The following is a 21,556-nucleotide window of genomic DNA, read 5'->3' as shown; positions in this document are numbered from 1 at the left end:
ATGTTAAACAATGTGTGGATGTCTAAACAGGTCAGTGGTATTAAGTACATTCGTTCACACAATTGTGCAATCACTGTTATCATCCATCTCCAGAAATCTTTTGTCTTGCAAAACTGAAATTCCGTGTCCATTAAATAACAATTCTCCATTCCTTTCCATAATCCCCAACCTGGAAATCACAGACTATTTTCTTTCTTAATGAATTGTACTACTGTAAATAACTTCTAAGTGGAATTCCACCATATTTATCTATTTATGACTGGCATATTCCACTTAGCATTGTATTTTAATGATTCATCTGTGTTGTAGCATAGTCAGAACCTTTTTCCTTTTTTAATGATGAATAATGTCCCATTATATGCACATAACACATATTACTTATTTGTTCATCTGTTAGTAGAAGCACTTGGGATGCTTCTACTTTTTGGCTATTGCTAATGGCTTTGCTATTAACATGGGTATGTAAATGTCTTTCCCACACTGCTTTCAGTTCTTTTGGACAGACATCTAGATGTGGAATGCTGAATCATATGGCAATTCTATTTTTAAATTTTTGAGAAACCACCATATTATTCTCTGTGATGGCTTGGCCATTACACATGTCTACCAACAGTGTACTAAATTTCTAATTACTCATATCCTCACTAACAATAAGCATATCTGATTTTACCTACTATGTATATTGGGCTCTGTAAAAGACTCCATTAATATAGAGGGTTCTATTATAAAACCCATTTTAAAACAATGTTGCTAGTTCATTTTCTTCTTTTTTGTAAGCATCTGTAGCTAATCCTGCAATCTGTTACCAGGGGCAAAAAAGAGTAAGTTAAAATGCTATTAAAAGTCAGCTTCTCCTGTAACAGTCTTCCTGCTTGCATTTTTGTTCCTTTTCATTTTTGGTCCTCTTTTTTAGTGCCCCTTCTTAGAACATCTTTTCAGGGAGAACTCTCTTAGCTTAGAGTTCCAATACTTTCCCGAATATCTGGCCCAATTCCCCCTTCTCTCTGCAGAATGAACAAATTCACCAAGAAAGACCCATTTTATTGGGGGCATACTGTTGGTTTTCCATTGTTGCAGCCAAGGGTAGCTCATGTAGGGGGCTCCCTTTGATGTTTTAAAATAGGGCTTGATGCATAGAAAGTCAAAAAGGGCTAAAGTTTGTGTAGTGTTACATTATTAAATATTTGTGTAGCTTGACAAATTTAATAACTGCACAGGCATTAATGGAGATGATTAAAGCAGAACTACAGAAAGTATTGTGTCTATCAAGCAAGCATAATGGGAACAATAATGTACCAGGATTCTCCTTTCTGTCACTACTTATGTCAGATTTTGCTATAACTGCACAAAAGGGCTAAGATTAGCCCTAACACACACATCCTCATTATTACATATGTAAAGGCAATAGAGAGTTTCTAAGAGATTAAGGGCAAGAGAGCTTAGATAGATAGACCTATATAGATACAGAGAATCGATCATCATATGCACACACAAATACATTTATGCTAGTGTGCCATACTATCAATATGTCAGGCAACAATCACTATTCAATACATGTTTGTTGCATATATAAGATTACAGTATCTAACAAATTATTTAAAAATCAGCAACCGAGAAGGAAAAATTGTGGTTATTTAAAAGAGAGGAAAAAAATCTGCTGAAATTGGGCCCTCCTGGGTGGCTCAAAGGATTAAAGCACAGCACAGCATAGCACTGAGAAGCTAACTGCAGCCACTTCAGCAGAGTTCTATCCCCAGCCAGGGAGCTGACCCATACAATGAGTGCAGCAGACCTCTCCTGTCCTGCCTGCTGCTCCCCTCAGCTGTACTTTGTGGATCTGCCTGTTCTGCTCCCCACTCTGTCTCTAGTGAGTCCTCTCACTGTCCCTGCACCTTTGGTCTGTACCCAAGTTTTGTATGGAAAAATAAATATTTTTTTCAAAGTCCACTAAAATTATAATAAAATAAATAAAATAGGAAAATTATTCACTAACCACACATTATTGTATAATAGCCCTGCTATACAAAAAGCTCTTATTCAGAAAAGAAATTGCTAAAAATAAGGAAAACATATAAATAGGTAAATATCCTATATAGATAATTTTACTTACTGTTAGAAAAATATCAGCAATAAAATAGTAGAATGCCATTTGCTAACCCATCAGATTGGCAAGATTTTAAAGAACTGAAACATATGTAATGGCAAAGACATAAGAAACTAGTCATTTCTGAAATACCGTAAATGTGAACCATTAAAACCTTTTTGAAAAGTAATCTGGCAGAAAGCATTCATATTTAAAAATTCATATACTTTGATTTAGCCAGTCAAATGAGGCTCCATTTTATAGTAGCTTTCATAATTATTTAGTGCTTATCATGGGACAATCACAAGTTTTGACTTCTCACTGTAAATCCCCACTGTAACTCTTCTATATCTCCATTTACAGATGAGAAAATAGGGTACACAAAGGCTAAGTAATTGCTTAAATCATATAGCTAGCTAGTACAAGCACAACTGAGATTTGAAGATAGGTACTATGGCTCCAGAATCTGTATTCTAAATTCTTTGATGCATCACATCTTTTCCTTTTGACAGAAAGTTAGTGCATTAGTTTATTAATATTACAGAGATTTTTATTACAGCAGCAAAAGCAAAATGGGAACCCATGTTGATCATCCCTGTATACCACTATGGTATACATGTGTGCATGACTAAGGTATTCATATGTACCTTAGTATGTAGGCTATACTTGATAACTAAAATTAATGCTTTTTTGAAGACTAATAAAGAGATATAAACAGCAAATCCAGAATTGAATTGAGATGGTTTTGATTTTCAAACTATCTGGTACTTTCTTACTTCAGTAAGCTGACACAAATATTCAAAATCATATCTTGAAGACTGAGCAAGAAAAGAAACAGTGATTCTATAAACCGGTAATTCTTTAAAAATTGAGAAAGCTTGCAGGGATGGGAGGGAAGGATAAGAAGACAGGGTAGAAAGCAGCATGAAGGGGTCTCTGGGCATAAAACAGAGTAGTAGGCAAAAGGGCAGAGACAGAGAAACTAAATACAAAATTTAATTTTAATGTTTATACATTAGTATACATGTTTCTCCTACGTAATTTCAAAGCTACATTTGACAGATAGGACAAGTGTAAATCTATCACAGATCTGCCAGTGAAATACTTCAATAAACTCTTTGCAATTAAACACAAATCAAATTTGAAATAAAAAAACAAATTTCCTTTATGATTTTGATGTTAGTTCAAAACCAGATGAATAGCACAACAGATATTTATAGGTTATACTTATCATTCTGAGGGGAATTTCACTACCATATGTCCAAAGCCCATAAAAATAATTCTGTCTAAACAGCAGTCTACTAAGTACATTATGAAAAACTGGTAAATTGTATCTGTTGGATAATTTTTGTTCACAGGTTACAATATTTAGATATTAATTGCTGGTTTTATGTGTACATACATCTCCATGTGCTTTACTTTTGGAATTAGCATTTTTTTTCAATCTTTCCCAAGAGTCAGTTTGCCATGTTGATATTTCCTTGCCTAAAATATGATGTTATTTAAGCCATCAGTGAAAAGTGTCATTGTTCTTTCAGAATATTAGATATTACGTAATACAAAAGTAAAAGGAAAATAGCTCATTGAAAATGTATATTTTTTGCATTGAAATGTAAAAACATAATTGTACTCTGTCCAGAAATACTTAAATTTGATACTTTGCAAAAAGAAAAAACAGGCTTTTTGAGTAGAAACAACAAATAAACAAAACAACCCTTTACAAGACTTATTTCTTAATTATGTCAGCCTGGGCTAACAGAGGCTGGAGTTATGACCGGGTGGTGTATACACAGTATAAACATAAAAGTCCAGTAATTAGGTTTGAGTTAATTTTAAGGTTTCAGTGGCCTGATGCTTAATCAAGCAAAAGGTCATTACCCACACTGGACATTTTACACAGAACACTCAGCAGCTAGAAATGGAATGGACATGTCTTTACTTAAGTTTGTACAAATCAATCCCAGAGACCATTCACATGAGTAGAGGATTCTTTTGCTATTCATTTCAGAGCCAGTTTAGCCACATAAAGATGTTTCTGACAAAGCAGAAAAAAATTAGTTAAATTAAAAATAATGTTAGCATTATGCTGGACATATCTCTCTAGTCTAATGTAGGAAAATTTTTGTTATTCTTCCTCACTTAAATTTATTTTCTGTATGCAATATTGGACATGGATTACCACATAAAAGTGGATAAACTAGAGTTTGCAAACTTTGAACCCTCCTTTTTTGTTGTTGTTTCGGACGGTGGTCATTTACATTTGCTTTTATCAACCTAGTGCTCTATTTTTGTGTGTCAATCAAAATGGTTCACATTTCTTGGCTTCAATAATGGGTATGTAACTTAGACAGACTGATCAGCATTCCCCTATGACAGTGACTGGTGTAAGGGGTGGAATGTGACTTACGCAAGGTCAATTTGAGTAATTTCCTCAGATTAGATGAATGAACACTGAAAGAGAGAAAGCAACTAAACTTTTGCATCGGGAGCAATGTAGATGTAAAGGAATGGCTACGCAGACCCAGCTCTTCTGAGCGGAGAAGGCTGCAGCAAGGGACAAGAAGACCAATAAAGAGAGAAAAACATATGCATGTATACATCATTGTATCCGAGATCTGGCTTGAGAGCAATATACAAGAGTTTAAACTTTTGAGTGGTGCATTGCATTCATCATGCTAAAAATGACATGGTGCTAACATATAAAAAAGAGAACAAAGAAGCCTGAAAATACTTTTGTTTTCATGATGTCACAGCATTTAATTGCAACCTGGTCAGCACTGCTGAGGCTTGGGAAGCCTACGGCCAAGGTATCCAGTCCTTTCTGTCAGGCTATAACAATCTACAAAGTTAGTCTGTGATGCTTCTAAGAAAAAGTAGCGGGAGTAGATAAAAAGAGAACAAGATAATAATCTATGAAAAGAATAATTCTTTTGTGTCTTCAAATTTGGGTGTCTTCTCTGCCAGAGAGGTTTCAGCAACACTAGCAGTTTTAAGAAGTGACTGTGTTAGGGAGGTGGGAAGGAGGACAGGAGCTTTGAAAGAAGGAAGTGTCTTTTTGCTGGAGAAATGTTTACTTTGTAATTAGCAAAGGACAAGAAGGCCTTTTTGGAAACTATATTTGGGGGTCCAGAATTTAAATTTATGCTGATGCTCTCTGAGTCTCTCTCTAGGGAACCCTCCTAATTGGCAGGGATCTCAGTTGGCTAGAACAGGCTCTAAATGAAGCCAAGGTCTTGGGATCATTTCTCTAAAGAGTCCGTTAACTCAGCTCTGTTCCAGAACCACAAGTTATACCTTTAACCCTACTTAGACATCTTACAAATACATATTACCATATTAACATGAGGGCATGGAGATATATATATGTATGTGTGTGTGTCTTTGTATATTTGCCTTGGCACCAAAACAAAAATAGATGGAAACAAAGGACTTTGTATGTGCTAGAAAACTCTAATGAAGACTGCAACTACGAGAGAGCAAGCAGTAAAGAAAAACGTGTATACACAGGTAGACACTACAATGGTCATTCCCTTGAGGATCAAACAAAACTATGATGCCAACACCGAGAATGTAAGATACACGATGAAAGGAACTTTTGGCTTTCAGGTTCATTACTATAGCATTAGCCCAGCATATAAATGGTAGTTGCATAATATTTATTGAATGTATGATGGTATCTTGACCTAGACTTGGATTTATTTTTCTTATCCTTCTCTTTACAATTTGACAAGACAATAGAAATAATTTATACAACACCTCCTGTGTTACCCACTGAGTGTGTTTTTACAGAGGAAGAAGGTGTACTCTAGACAGTAAGAGAATGTTGAGTGAATAATTTCACTCATCCAATGACAAATAGTACAAGGACCTCTGTGGCAGATTGTGAAAATGGGTACAATTCTCCACCCATCCCTTGTATACATATATCATTTACAAATTAACTTTGGCTCTTGTATCATTAAGAGGTATAATCTATTTCTCAATCCTTAAAGCTGTGCCAGTTCTGAGCTTACCCACATGAGGAACTGTTCACCCATCTTTCTTAGGACACCTAGCTATCTTGATGATGATTGAAACAGCACAATGTCATTAGTACTCAGTCAGTGAACCACACAAGGTAGCTTTGTAGAACTGCACAATGAATCTCAATCCAAACTGTTTACTTACATTTATTGTTAAATTAATGATTGTTACTTTAGGTTTCAATGTCTTGGGGCTACTTGTTATGCTGTCAAAGATAATGGAAACAATTTTGATCCCCATGTACAAGGTACAAAAAATGGCAACATCATTGTTTAGGAACTGAGAATGACCTGTAGACTGAGAATGACTTGTACAGACACTATATTCAATAACCTGACAAGAGTGTGTGTATTACACATTATAATGAGATGAAAGCATTAGATTTATAAACATCAAATATATCTATAAGACTTCAGGAAATATAGGCATTTGCAAAGGTAATTTGTTGTAAATATTACTTTAGAATGGGAAAAGTGAAGTACATTTGATCAACCTAGTGACATGGATAAAAAACATTAAGCATAATTTTTCTACCTTCATAACAAGGGGCTACTTAAATAACAGTATTTCTTAGCATCAATAATGTACACCATGAATTATGACCATCATGAATAATGTCCCCAAAATCTTACAGTCTACAAAAATGGCATGATACTAAGTTGGTATTAATAATATAAATAATGCCCACTGGTTAAATTATTTTTTAAGTGACTGTACCATGATTGCAAGGCATGACTTAAAAAACGTATTTTATGCAGAGGTTTTCCTTTAACATTGAGAAGTTCAAGTACATACAATGAGATTGAAAATGTGTTGGATGCTAGAAACCTAACTATTGTTATTTCATGTTTTTTCAAAACTATCTAGGTGCTGATTCTAATCCTACTCCATTATTGCTGGGTAAATTTTGCATACAAGGGGTCTTGACATAACCTTTAACCTACAAACCTAGGCAACAGAGAATCTTCACAAAGATTCTGCTATTGTAAAGCCACTGTCAGAGGAAACAATGAGTGAGTCTGGGGTCTGTGCCAGAGGGTATGTTATTTTTTTTATCTCCAAGACAATACATTCTGACACATATTCACTGAATTTGTACCTGATTTTATGTCTTAAGAAATAAACTGGAGTTGGTGGGAATAAAACAAAAAAGAGTTAAGAAATGAGCAATCTAACTAAGGAGAAAAAGTAAATAAAAGTCAGCAAGTAGGCCATGAGTGAACATGACTGAAAAAGATCTGAGGATGAACTGTGTTTTTATGGGGTTCTTTAGATACTAGTGAATCTTACATCCATCAAAAATAGTAATAGATTTATTTGGTTATTAAAAGTTAAATTTAAATTAAGATGAGCAATCTTAAAAACTGTAATTTTTCTATCAGTAACAGCTGTACTTTAGATCTGGCTTACTATTTATAGAACTTAAAGGAATCATTTTTGAAATATTTGGGTTGAACTATATCAATTGCTAATATTTTGTCTTGTATAACCTAAAAATGGCAGTTCTATTTGGTTCAACCTAAAAAGATAGGAGATCATTAAAAAACAAAAGAACGTTGTCGCCACACAATTAGTCTTGATAATTACAAAGGAATACAGTGATTAAACAACTGGTAGGTCACTTAAAAGGCTTCGCCTTTAAGAGGAAATAAAGGCATTCACATTAAGGAACATTCCTCTGAGAATAAAGGATATTATTTACTGCAACAGACTACCTTTCTCAAAGGTTTTCAACTATTGAATATTTTTTCCTGGTATTGATATATTTTAAAGTAAAAGAACATTAATTGTTAACAAAACTTACTATCACTTTTATATTTGGGGACAAATTCTCTGTGTTCCACCATCTTGTCCTTGTTACCAAGCTTTGTACCATGTGCAATTTTTCATTTCAATTGATCTTTCCTAGAATCTGAACAAGCTAGTTGTTTGGGTAGGAGCTGAATATACACCAGGAAAGAATAACAAAGAGACACTGTTGATTTATACTAGGGTGTCTCATTCTTTGCACTATTGATAGATAATTTTTGGTATGAAAGCTGTACTGTGCATGATAGGATTTTAGGAGTACCACCCATTGGGTGCCTGCAGCGTTCTTCTTTCCTAGGTTCTGATCCTCTGAAATGTCCCCTGGGGAGCACAGTCATGCCTGCTTGAAAAACATAGTGCCTAATGCCTTTGCTATCTTAATTCTGTATTTTGTTGAATTTTCTCTGGTATATGTCAAATGGCTAGTCTGATTAGAGTAAGGCGAAAGCAGAAAGTGTGCATCCTCTAGTGCTTAAACAGGATGGGTGGCCATGGGCATTGGCTTGCCTGTATGAGATGAACGTGGGAAAAGGCTATATCAAACTGCTGTACACCAGTTAGCAAATTACAATTTTGGGCTAATGAATTCATCCACTTGGATTTTAATCAACTATTCTGGAAATCTTGGCTAAATGTTTTGTTTTGAATCAGGATCAATATTTAATATACATCCTTCTTGTAGAACATGTAGCTATTTGTCATTGGAATAGAGGTCACAAAGATTTTAGGGACCAACTAAAAGTCAGAGGAACAAATCTAAGAACAAAGCAGAGTCACTCTATCTGTTTGATTTTTAAAAACTGAGTTTGCTGTAACGTAAAATATTGTGTTCATTATAACCATAATGAATATAATACTGGTCTTTTAGTGCATGATTGATAGCAACTTACAGGTTCACCTATAACATTTTTTCTTTAGAATGTAAAACCTAATATATTTTTATTACTTTTATTTTTTGAAGTGATACAGACAGAAGGTAATCTTTATATTTTATTTAAATTGGGTAAGTCATATAGTATGACCTACAATATATATCAAATAAAGAATTAATTCCCACACTTGTTTCTTTTCTAGAAATATCTCCGGACCTTATATTTAGTTATATTGTAATGGATTCCTTTTCTCTTTCTCTCCTAGGAAGAAAGCTATTTCTTTCTTATATCAAGAAAGTAGCACTGTTCCATTTCTTACATGATTCTGCTCTTCTCTCTCTTCTCTATTTCAAAAATAAACATTACAAGTAATTAATCAGAGTCTTCCTCATGCAGTTAGCCAAAGAACAACATATTTTTATTCTTTATGATTTTCCTCAATATCTACAGGAAATTCTCTTCATAAATTAATACACAAATGAATGAGAAACATATTTGGTGATCCTCCTTTTGTGTCCTCTCCCTTTTCCTTCCCAGTCACCCATCTGCCTCAAATGCAAGTATGTATGTTATATGTTCATGTAGTATAATATATATATTTCTCTGTTCTTTTTCACTCATCCTTTCTAAAAAGGCTACACATAGTATATCAAAAAGTCAATAAATACATTGTCAATCACTGAGATACATTTTCTCCTTTTTAATTCTATATCAATACATTTTAAAAGTTTTAGATATTAGTCTAGTTGCATTACCTTTAGAATTGTTTAAAATATGTAAATATGCTTTTGAAATTGCCTATGAATAAATAAATCATGATAGGTTCAAGGTAAAAACTATTGCATTAGTACTAACTACTTAGTAAGTCTAGTTATGGATTGAGAATGGGAGACTAATAAATAAGGTAGATACAGTGAAATAATCCTAAGTGTTGTGAATAAATAGCACATTAGATAAAAAGTTAGATTTGGGGAAAATTTACACTTTTACCTCAGATTCATTTACTATAACTATGCTAAGTATGAGAAGAATGTTAGTAAAGCAAAATGTGTGTGTCAAATTTTACAATTGAATTTTCAACTTATTCCTATAAAAAGTACTTCACAACTAGAATGATCCATTCTCTTACTGAAAACTACTTCCTTCTATTCAACTTTTTTGTGAACATTTTGGAAAGTCATTTCTGGATCTTATCACTCTTCCCCCAGAGACTTTGCCTCTGGCAATTATAGCACACCAAAAAAAAAATAAATAAATAAATAAATAAAAATAATTCTGAACACATGCTCTATACCTTTCCCAAATTCAAGATATCTACCTCTGTCTATTGTTCATCTTCGAGACAGGGATGATAGATGTAAATTTAAATTCATGATTTTTAGGCTAAATTTCTTTAAAAGAATCCTTATTTCTTAGCACACTCATCTACACTAAATGGTCAAGTAATGAACTTGAAAATTCTTATCTTATGAATCAGTATTTAAGAACAACTCTTGCTCTAACTATTCAAGTGGAGTATAGGAGTATGGAGAACTCATATCTTTAAACTTTATTATGTTTATCTTCATGCATAAATTGTAAAACCTCAATGAGAGTATCATGTATAATGCTATTATTTTGATGTTATATTTGTTATAGTGGCATGTCCAGTTCTTTTTTTTTTTAACATTTTCCATTTAGTTTCTTAATATTTTAAATAGGACTTTTGATTTTTGACAAGCTTACATTAAGATAGCTATTAGGTTAGAGGAGTAGAGAGAAATTCTTTCTTTCCTATCTTAAACTTGTAGGCAATTGAAACAAATTTCTGTCAGACATAAAATGTTAAAAGAATATTAAATAAAAGTGGAGCTAAATCTGATTTTGATTATAAATATGATCCACATTTCCTACTTGGCAAGTTTATGCACTGTCAAATTTGAAAAATAATAAAGCACCTACATTTTTCTGGTTGTATAAACTTTTTCTTGTAAATGGAAAATGTCACTGTTTTTTAATCAGAATGGTAGAAAAAATTGCCAGAAAGTAACTTTTAAGTCAAGCTTGTGTCACAGGTTACTGTTAATTTTCTTGTGGTATTATTTATCTAGTTTTGCTACTTTTAAAAACTGGCATTTTCAGTGTTAATGTATAACTCAAGTTCTAACAAATTATATTAGAAAAATACATGATCAAGTAAAAGAAATAAACTTAGTTAATAACATAATTTAATTTTCTATTGGATTTTATGCACTTATATTTTAAAAGCAAACTGTACTGAATGCTAATTAGTAATGTAGAGTCTATGAAAAGAATACTATCAGCAAAGACCACCTGTAAGTCATTAAATTGCAAGAAAACTTAGTAAACATAAGTAAATGTATGACTAGGGGAGCTTACCAACAAGTAGAGTGATGAAATATTTGATTTCTAAATCCAACTTTTAAAATCTAAGATGTTTTAAATTAATTGGTAACAAATGCCAGAAAGGCCTTTTTCACTTGCCAACTTTTATTCTTTAAATGTAATTTTAATCAAAACCTCTTACAAACTTATAAAAATTAACCCATCTCTTTAAGAATTTTATCACATTAACTACTTGATTATTAATGGCAACAACAGATTTTATACATTCTGAAGACGGTCAATTCTCTTGACTTAGGAAACAGTTTGCAAAATACAGGTGACCCCAATTTTTCCTTATATGAGCAATGTTCACATTTGCACAACACTCTCCTCTGATCCCTCTGAACTTTGCTCACATATTTATACTCTCCCTTACTATATGAATTATAATTATTTGTTTGACTATCACAACACTCCATTGGTCTCTGAAACAAAAACAGTATCTGTTAAGTGCCGAATCCTCAGGACTTAGCATGATTTGTGGCCATTTAGCAAGACTTAAAATGATGACAAATGAGAGAATGAATAAAAGAAGTAAAGGAAGTTAAACTACATAGGCAGCCAAGCTCCTTTCAAGCTGCAATTAGTCAAGAGGATGATTTATTGGCTCACCAGCTAACTATCAATAGTTATATAAGGGTGCAAAACCTATTATTAGGCAATGGTACTAAGGACAATAATGAGATGGAAAAAAATATTTTAAAGATCAACAGCTGAAGACTTTTTAAGTAGAAATTTAATCACCCTAAGGCATCATATTATATGGCATATTTCTTCTTGGAAATCATAAAGCTTCAGAGCAAGCCCTGAAAAATTATTTAATATTGACAGTACTAAAATATTAATTATAGATTCTATATGCTCGTATATAAAATTCAAATACAATGAAAAATAACTAGGAACAAAATGTCATTAATGCTTATATTTCAGTCATAAAGTGTGACTTTTGGTCATTCACCTTAAATGTAAGATCAATATTAAAAACATATCCATTTACAGCCCTCCCTGGTGGTGCAGCAGGTTAAAGCACAGCATTAAGAAGTGAAAGCATGAGTTTGATCCCCAACTGCCCTGGAGGTGACCACATGGTGCGGCAGACCTCTCCTGACCTATCCGCTGCTCCCCTCAGCAGTGTACTTCATTGATCTGCCTGTTCTGTTCCCCACTCTGTCTCTGGTGAAGCCTCTCACTGCCCCTGCACCTCTGGCTGTACACATAAATAATAAATAAATCTTAAAAAAAAAAAGGCATATCCATTTAAATATTTTATTTAATTTTTTCATTGAGATAACGTTGTTTTAAACTGTGTTTGTATTTTGCGAATATATGATTTCCTTTCCACCTCTCCCCCCATTTCAGGTATTATTATTACAGTACACCCACCACCAAAGCACCTGTAATGCAACACCATAGTCTAGTCTCCTTCCCCACTTTGTTCTCAACCCACCCTAACTCTCCCTCTCTGGGTGCCTCAGTTCTACAGTTTACTTTCAAGGGTTAATTTTTAAGTATGGCCTTAACCTGACTCTTTGTTTGGTTTCTCTATTTTCTAGTATGTGACACCATGCTGTATTTGTCTTTCTCCTGACTTATTTTGCTTAGTAATAGATAAGTAGACCAAGAAGATTTGATATATCTACATAATACAATACTACACAGTGATCAAAAAAGACAAACTCATGCCATTTGAGGCAACATTGACAGAGCTGGATGAGATTATGCCAAGTCATGAATATTTTTAAAATCCTGTGTAACGTTTAACTACATACATATTTAGCCACAAAAGCTTACTACTTACTTGTGAGACTTTGATTTGTGAGCAATGAAGAAAGGAGTAAGTTGCTCATGGTTATACCAAATGGTTTTAGGTCTTGTGCTTATGAGGCTCTCCAAAAGATTTCTAGTCATTAGGAAATGGATGAGAAGAGAAATATGGCCCCAAAGAATTGTATAGGACCAAATACCTGTAATTCAGCTTTTTGGTTAGGGCTCAATTAACATACTTGTAATAGTGAAGTTTTGATATCAGCCTTCATTTAAAGAAATTATCCCATCTTCACACTGTCACTCAGCCCACATAATTATCATGGTTTGGTATGTATTTTAGATATGAGTAAAAATAGCAATTATTCCCTAAGAAAAAAAGTGAAATTTGCATCAAATTATGAGGATTCCAGCAAACACATTTTGTTAATATAACTGTACCTCGTTCTCCCTTTTGACACTTCTTTTTTTGCACTGTACACTTTCTTGTCTCACTGGTGGGGGGGCACAGATTGCCCTTTGCTGACGGATGCTGTATTATTTCTCGGACCCGGGTTTCAGTTCCTCTTTTGAAGCCACATGTTTTTCCTTTCTTCATGCATGAACTCCAAGGACTCCACTCACTGGCCTCACAGTGCACTGAAACAGAACAGCAGGATTAATCTTCGCTGGCTCACAGGCTTTGCTACGATTATTAAATAAATGAAAATCTTTGCTTCCACTAGTATTTGCCAAAATTCTGAGCTGGTATCTGGAAGAACCAGGTTGGGTAAGATGTTTTAAAAATAAACCAAAAAGATATAGAAAGGCAGGTACAAAATGTTTTCAGTTTTTTAGTGCTAATATTAACAGGTAGACTTATTCTCTATTAGGTTCATTTTTTTTTTTTTAAGATTTATTTATGCATATAGAACTGGGGTACAGGCCAGAGGCTCGGGGAGGTGAGAGGCTTCATCAGAGACAGAGAGGGGAGCAGAACAGGCAGATCGACGAAGTACACTGCTGAGGGGAGCAGCGGGCGGGTCAGGAGAGGTCTGCCACGCCATGTGGTCACCTCCGGGGCAGGCGGGAATCGAACTCATGCGGAGTGGCTTTAGCTTCTCAGTGCAGTGCTTCAACCCGCTGCGCCACCAGGGAGGGCCCTATTAGGTTCATTTTTTTACTCTAGATTTAATTTTCCCAGGCACTAACATAATTACAACTTACCAATACTTGCAATTTCTAAAGCACTGATAAATTACTGATCAATCCGGATATTAACTGGATAGAGTAGTCATTATTTGTGCTAAATAATTAGTTCTCAAGCGGTAGTGTGCAACAGAATCCCCTGGAGAATTGCTGAAACCCAGAGTTTGCACTTCAGTTGAATGTAGTAGTATCTAAAAATTTGCATTTCTAGCAATACAGGTGATGCTGATTTGTAGGTAGTGGGAACACTTTGAGAACTTGTATATTGAGAATGGCTAAGCAAAAATTAAATACAGGTCCTTAGAGTACAGCTCACTTTTCTACTTGAGTTATCATGTGCTTAAATATTGCACTTATTAATAAATATGGTTCAAGCATGGTAACTCTTATTTTAAGTGAATTCTGTTCCTAGAATTAACTGGACTGAGTGATTTCTAAGATGACCTGATGGACCTTTTGAAAAGCTTTTACATAGATATGTTTACTTTTACTGTATTGCAAAACTCTTCTTTTTTAAAAAGAATTATTTATTTATGCAAACAAGAACTTGGGTACAGCAGAGGTGTGAGGCAGTGAGAGGATTCACCAGAGACAGAGTGGGGAGCAGAACAGGCCAACTAACTGAAATACACTGTTGAGGGGAGCACTGGGCAGGTCAGGAGAGGTCTGCTGTGCCATGTGGGTCAGCTCCCTGGTGGGGAATCAAACTCATGCTTCAGTGACTGGGGATTGCTTCATAGTGCTGTATTTTAACCCATTTAGCCATTCCAGAACTCTTCTTTACAACAACGTGTTTCCAAGGTCTTAAAACACATTTTTACACTACTAATGAAAGAAATGCCTGCAAGGTGTTATCCTTACATTATGTCAATAAAACATCCTAGCTTACAACAAATGAAACAGCTTACAATAGTAACTCTTTAAAATAATATGACTTTCCATTTAAACAAGTCTCTAATAACTCTTTCTGCCTGCTAATTTAAGGAACCCTGATGAGAATGCTCCCCCTCATTCAAGCTAAAAAAAAAATATGACCTAAATGTTTTAGGAATTTAGGTTTATTTACTCTATATTTTTTCCACATTGTTTTTCATTTACTTTCAGATACCTGAATGCAACACAGTGAGACAGAAATGGTTAGATAACTAAATTTAAGTTTCTGTGGATTTAAATGAACTTAATTGAACCACTTTCAAAATAATCTTCATACTCAGTTACATCATTATAATTCTGGTTAGAGAACAGAACAACCAACTCACTTAAATAAACTTCTTGCCAATTAAAGTTTTATCTCCCAACCCTATGTTAGTCACTAGAAAACAGTATACGTTTAGCACATACAAGTAACCCATGTCCAGTAATGCAATTAGGAAAATTAAAATTTGTGGTCTATCATTTTGTCTTTTATTCATAACGCCAGAAATAAGAGAACTATATTAGGTGGAAGTCACTAAAACTTGGGTGCTTTTTTACATGGCAAAGGTGGTCTAGGCAAAATTATACCTAGACTTTAGAAAAACAGTAAAAATCTTACTGCACAGGTAGCTATGTGTATTTATTGAGGTAATGAATGGTTCTAAAAATTAAATTTGAATTGCAATCCTAGATAATTTAATTGAGGAAGGAAAATATTAAAAATTTATGAGTTCATGCTCTAATAAGATGGAATAGTTACAAAAAACATGTACAAAAACATTAACAAAGATAATGACGTACTATTTAGTTCAATAAATGAACAATGTAGAATTGGGGCACTATTTGGTTAAGAGGCAATTAAAACAGAACTATTCAGCTTTTGTATTCCATTTTATGTATTAAGAACCATCTTAATGCTGAAAATCTCTAACTATATATTCACTAACGAAGCAAGTGCCTCAGAGTAACTGGCTATCTTTCCTTGGAAGTGATTATGCTGTAATTAATCATTGGTCTGGAATGTTGCAAAAGGGATTCTTGAATTGGGAAAGTTGAACTGGATATCCCCCCAGTCAGGGCCTTTACACCCATTTCTCATCTCCTTTTCCCCCTAGCTGCACAGTGCCATAGAGAACACAACATGTTCCTTGCAACTCAGTGTTTGCAGCCAAGTATCTTCCTTCAAGACCACTTAAATAAGGTCAGATCTCCATGAGGAACAGGAGGATGAGGGCATGGCAAGACAGAAAGGCAATTATTTGGAGCACAAATTATGTGTTAATAAATTGTATATATTCTGTAAAGCTGTCTGTAGACAGTTATGTTTAATTTAACCTGCAGACCTGATACCTGGATGGAAGATGTCAGGATGGATCTCCTGGTTATGAATTTTCTTCTTATTTTAAAATCTGAGTAAGACACAAATCATACAGTGTAGATTTTAGCAAAGGGAGTGACACATTCTTCAACCTCTTGGGTGAGCACAACAGCTTAGAGTGAAGGTACTAATTATAGCGCTGACAATCACTCACAATGTGTCCTTGGGATCATTTCGGTCATCTGGGTCCTCATTTCAGTATTTGTTAAAGGAATATTTGTTACAGGCTTTATAGTTCCTGTGTGGTAATCAATTTTTCTTGAAACTCTGAGGCAAGTCCCCGGGTGTAACCCACATAATACATGTAGGTTATCCACTGCCTAATGGGAAATGTCCTTTACAAAGCAAGCAAAAATTGCCAGTTCTGAACCGAAGTGCTGACTAGTGCCATTATGTCTTAGTGCTATTATGACTTCTTAATGGTACACTTTACTAAATGTCCATTACACAGCTTACCCCTCTTCTAAAATACATATAGTGCTTAAATTTAATTGTTTTAATGGTAGAGTAGAATACCAACATTAATCTTTAATAGCTAATGCAACAGAATCAGGTGTTAAATAATTTTTTCAATAGGAAAGTATTAACATATTTAAGACAAATATCCTGAATGTTGTACCTTCTATGATTAAGAAAAGCTATCCATGTGCCCTTTGTCTTGGTTAGAGAAATGCCTCAAACTTTCTACAACTCATTCTGACTTTCTATTCTTGAATATTCTACAGAATTATTTTCAGAGTTTGGAACTTATGACCTCTACTATCAGCCCTCAGGGCCTACAAAGAAAACAATTCAAAGTGCTTTCTTAGATCTGTTTTATCTTGTTTTTAAACTTTTTATTTTTATTGACTAGAGAGAAAAAAAAAAAAGACTAAACATAACGATCCATGAACTGATTTAGGATTGTTTTCCAGATGCTTCTGGAATTATCTTTGAAATGTCATCTATGTATTTTATTCTCCTCAAAACTTCAGTTAGAAGTAGAGTTTCTGTAGTGTAATCTAAAATGGCTAAACCACCACTTTAGAGTTATTACTTCAGCACTTATTCTAACGGAGTTGTCTGGGGACCCAGGGAAGTCCTGGAGACTATCTTGTACTGAATCAGGAGGGCATTTTTGTGCATATGCCAGCACCAGTGCAGCATCAAAGGTTCTTGTAGCTCTTGCCCAGGGGACTTAGAGATTTAGTATGCTATTTTCCCATTTGGTTTAGCATCTGCTCCCCAAGTGTTCGTCAAACTTGTAGTTGTAGTAGCTACCCAACATTTAAGAGGGAAAATATAGTCTCACAGTGATCTGTTATTTAGACAAACAACTTATCTAAGGGACCTCCCCTCTGGGAAACTCTGTCTGCAATTAATCAGATCCTGAGACTGTCCTTTTGTCAGTTTGAGTAAGTCCAAAATCCTCTCCATGTCTGAAAACCTAGGTAAGCAGGACATTTCAGTAAAGCAATATGAGACAAAAAAAAATGAGTTTCCTAAGTGTCTGTTCTATCTACTGGACTTTAATGGATATATCAAGAGAACATGTCTCCTTCCACTGGGATAATTTTGGTCCCTGGTTGTTATTAGACCTATGTGCTTTGTTAAATTCTTGCCCTGAAGTAGAAATTGAGTCCAAATATTCATAATACATCTCTATAAGTAAAATTTTATTAAATAATGGCATCAGAATAATTGAAACAATTACTGATAGTCCCTAAGAGTTATGGGAATGCACAATAACAGTTAACCTCTTCATGGTGGTGAAGACTACAGGAACACCCTTAAATGACCTCTTTGAAAAGCAGAATGGAGAGAACCTTAGACACAATCCCTCAGCTTCTTGAGAAGTAGGACTTTGAGAAGCAAGCCCAGAGAGCCTGACATTGTCATCTGAGGGCTTTGTCATTCCATTATAAATCTTAGAACGCCTCACTCACCAATACTGATGCACTCCATGGTATGGTTGTTGGTTTCCAACCCTTCTGGGCAATTTTCAAGGCACTTTCCAAGGTGTAAATAAAACCCACTTTTACACTTTGTGCAGAAATTTTTGTTGAAACAGGTATCACAGTCAGCTTTGCATTCTGCAAGACAAAAAAGAAAAGAGAAATATGCCTTAATCATTTCAGCAAACTGCTGTGGGTGCAGTTCTGGTTCCTTCCAACACATACACATACAACTTTTGTGTCAACTAACACTTGCAGGTTATGTTACCATCCAGGACCACAGAGCAGACTCCAGAGTGATAAGTATGTTGGAAAAATTACTTAACAACAATAAAAAGGTAGACAAAAAAAGATATAGAAATGACTTGTAAAGAGGAGAGGTTGAGAATGTTGGTTAAGATTGTCATTAAATGTTTCTCTGAGAAGGTAACAGATGGCAGAATCTTGAATTTAAAAAAAGAGATACAGACAAGCAAATGAGTGGGTAAAAGTTTTCTAAGCTGCCAAAAGAGTGTGTGTAACACTCTCTCTAGAGCAATAATGGCAAAGGTGTTGAGGCGGGATCATTTAAGACCAGTGAGATTAGTGCAAAGCATCGTTGAGGGGCAGTCTCAGGAGATGAGTTTGGAGAGATAGGCAGGGCTATCTGTGCATCGGGGAAGCATTGATTTTCCCTAATTTAAAGTTCTGAAAGACTACTTGGTGTACAGTGGGAGGAGTAGACATTCAGGGTCTGGAGAAGAGGCGATGTGAGGTTGCTTCCAACATTGATTTGCAACTGATGTTTCAGTTGCTATACTGGAATTTTCCTTCAAGCCAAACTAGGTGTATATTCTTTAAGTCATTATGTACTTGAATCTTGTGATCCTAATGGGAACTCAGAAGACATTAATGCTTACAGTACTTTTCTATAGGCACAATAAGTACGAACCTATGTATACAGCATTGCTTTAAAATGAAAAATAACATGAAAAACAACATAAAACTTGAATGTTTTTGCAAATGGTGACTTCCTGCTTTGATGGTTAAGTCTATGGTTTAGACTCATTATCAGGTAAATGACATTATTTACCTAACATTGAATATTCCAAAAATGCAAGGGGTCATCTTTAATCTGGGAAGTCCCAAAGGATGAGATAAAACATCATTTTGTGTAGGCACTTACTTGTACACTTATTTATATCTGGATATCGAGTTCCATAATATCCACTTGGACATGAAGAGAGACACACTCCAATCTGCTTCATGCCAATTCTTTCCAGAACAAAAAATAGTCTGGGCTTACATGACAAACATCCGTTGTAATCTGAACACGTAGCACAGCCTCCTTGGCAGCCTTGACTGACATTAGGATGCACTGGGGGGACAAATGTGGAAAGACAAAAACAAAAGTTAAATCATGGATACACAATTTCAATGTCACTTTCTAGCCAGGATATACATTTTTTTTCATTAACATTCAATTTAGTTACATGAGTTGAAATTGTCCCCCTCTCTTTTTCTGTGATCTTTAATACATACATGTAGAATTTTAAATTTTAAAGTTATTTGAATGTGAGCATTTAAAACATAAAATATATATGGATTCCAATTATAAGTCACACATACACCCTCATGGAACTAGCACCCAGATAAATTGGAAACCGGGTAATTCTGTGCTCATTTATTGAAATCAATACATATTAGTTTGACTATTTTTATTTTTTTCATTTAGGTGGTGGATGGTAAGCACATGTCTCCATGTCTCTGATTTCTTCAGCAATGATGACACCATAGGTTGGGGCTTAACTCCAGTAAGGACGCTATGTTCTAGGATATCTTTTTTCAACTATGGTCTACTACAAAACACAGTTTTGCTCTTTGATCCAATGCAAACTGATTCTGAAACTACAGTTATTCACATATACACCCCTTTGCTTTTCTCATATGAATTTAATATGAATAAGTTCAAATTCCTATAATGATGAAAATGTGACATTTATCTAACCAGAATATCCATGTGGATCATGTGTGAGTATATATAATAATTCATGTTTTACCTTTTCTCTTTTGGGAGAGAACTGTTATAGTTTTTGTGCTTTCAGTTCCACTGACTCTAGTGAAATGTCTACTTGGTGAGGATGTGATCAGTCTACTCTATGGACCTCACTTACACAAATTCCTGAGAAGTTCAAGGCTTCCAAAAGCCACCAATGTATATCGGAAGATAGTGAGACTCTTCATCAAGAAATGTGAGCAATTTAAACAGATATTTGGAAGATTCGTGTTTACTTGAGATCTTTGCAACTCTAAAATTTCTTATGATTATTAACCAATCATCATTGCTTATGTATAAATTGGTAGAAAATTGCTAAGCTGCAAGTCTCATGATGTTGGTGTTTGGGATCATTTCCTATCTTAAGGTACTCTCTACTCAAAAACAACATGAATAGTTTGGTTATTCTTTCGGTCATCCATAAGAGATGAAATCCTGAACCTTATGAGAAGCAAAAGTTGATGCACAGGAGTGTGATGGCATCCTAGGGAATTTCTGACTTCTTTATGTTGATGGTTAAAGGGATAGACTGTGATGGAGTTTGCTATTATTTATCAAAATGCTTTTCACAGTAAATTTTGATTATTGTAAGTTCTTTACTACAAAAACAAAACCCACCAGTCTTAGTTAAAGGGGCACCCATCAGCCCAAGCAGCCTTACCACACGGGTTCATGGGTTAGCTACAGAGAGGTCACTCGGTTGACCAGCATCCTCTGCCTAGAGGAAACCATCCCTGGATCAGCCACAAGAACCACAAACAGCTCATTCTCATTCCAAGACGTTTTGTAAATAAACTGAGGAAATGTGTGGGGGAAGGGAATTTTGCTTTTCCTGTCCATGCTCTTCTGTGGGGAAGGGCGTGTAAAGTGGCACAGCAGGTTTAGATATTGTAGGGCCTGAGGGACTTGTAAGGGAAAACTGCTTTCCAAGTTACAGGGCCATTTTTTCACGTTAGTAACTCAGCACTGGAGACTTACAGAAAATGTGTGCACATTTTACACAGGAAAAGACACTAGAAAGGAAAGAGGCAGAGACGGATCCATGTGTTGTTCAGACTCTGACTGACCGAAATGAAAAAATGAGAGTTGAAAGTAAAATGTGTACAACATTTTCATAAGAACCGTCTATGAAAAGTGGACCTTAATTTGAAAGAAAATCACTCTAAGCTC

At 34.8% G+C, this 21,556-nt stretch overlaps 1 protein-coding gene across 1 annotated transcript in view; it reads right to left on the bottom strand.

The window, feature by feature from the left end:
* Positions 1-21,556, bottom strand: part of RSPO3 (R-spondin 3) — a 75,438-nt gene that overhangs the window by 27,223 nt on the left and 26,659 nt on the right. Inside the window, exons 2-4 of the mRNA XM_004673834.2 lie at positions 19,517-19,708; positions 18,343-18,489; positions 13,378-13,575 (exon numbers count right to left, since the gene is read on the bottom strand). Coding sequence (XP_004673891.1) covers positions 13,378-13,575; positions 18,343-18,489; positions 19,517-19,708 — 537 coding nt within the window. The remainder of the gene's footprint in view (positions 1-13,377; positions 13,576-18,342; positions 18,490-19,516; positions 19,709-21,556) is intronic.

This window comes from Condylura cristata, unplaced genomic scaffold (assembly GCF_000260355.1).
Source record: "Condylura cristata isolate star-nosed mole 26May11 unplaced genomic scaffold, ConCri1.0 scaffold00001, whole genome shotgun sequence".
NCBI lineage: Eukaryota > Metazoa > Chordata > Mammalia > Eulipotyphla > Talpidae > Condylura > Condylura cristata.
This window is presented reverse-complemented; position numbering and strand designations above follow the sequence as displayed.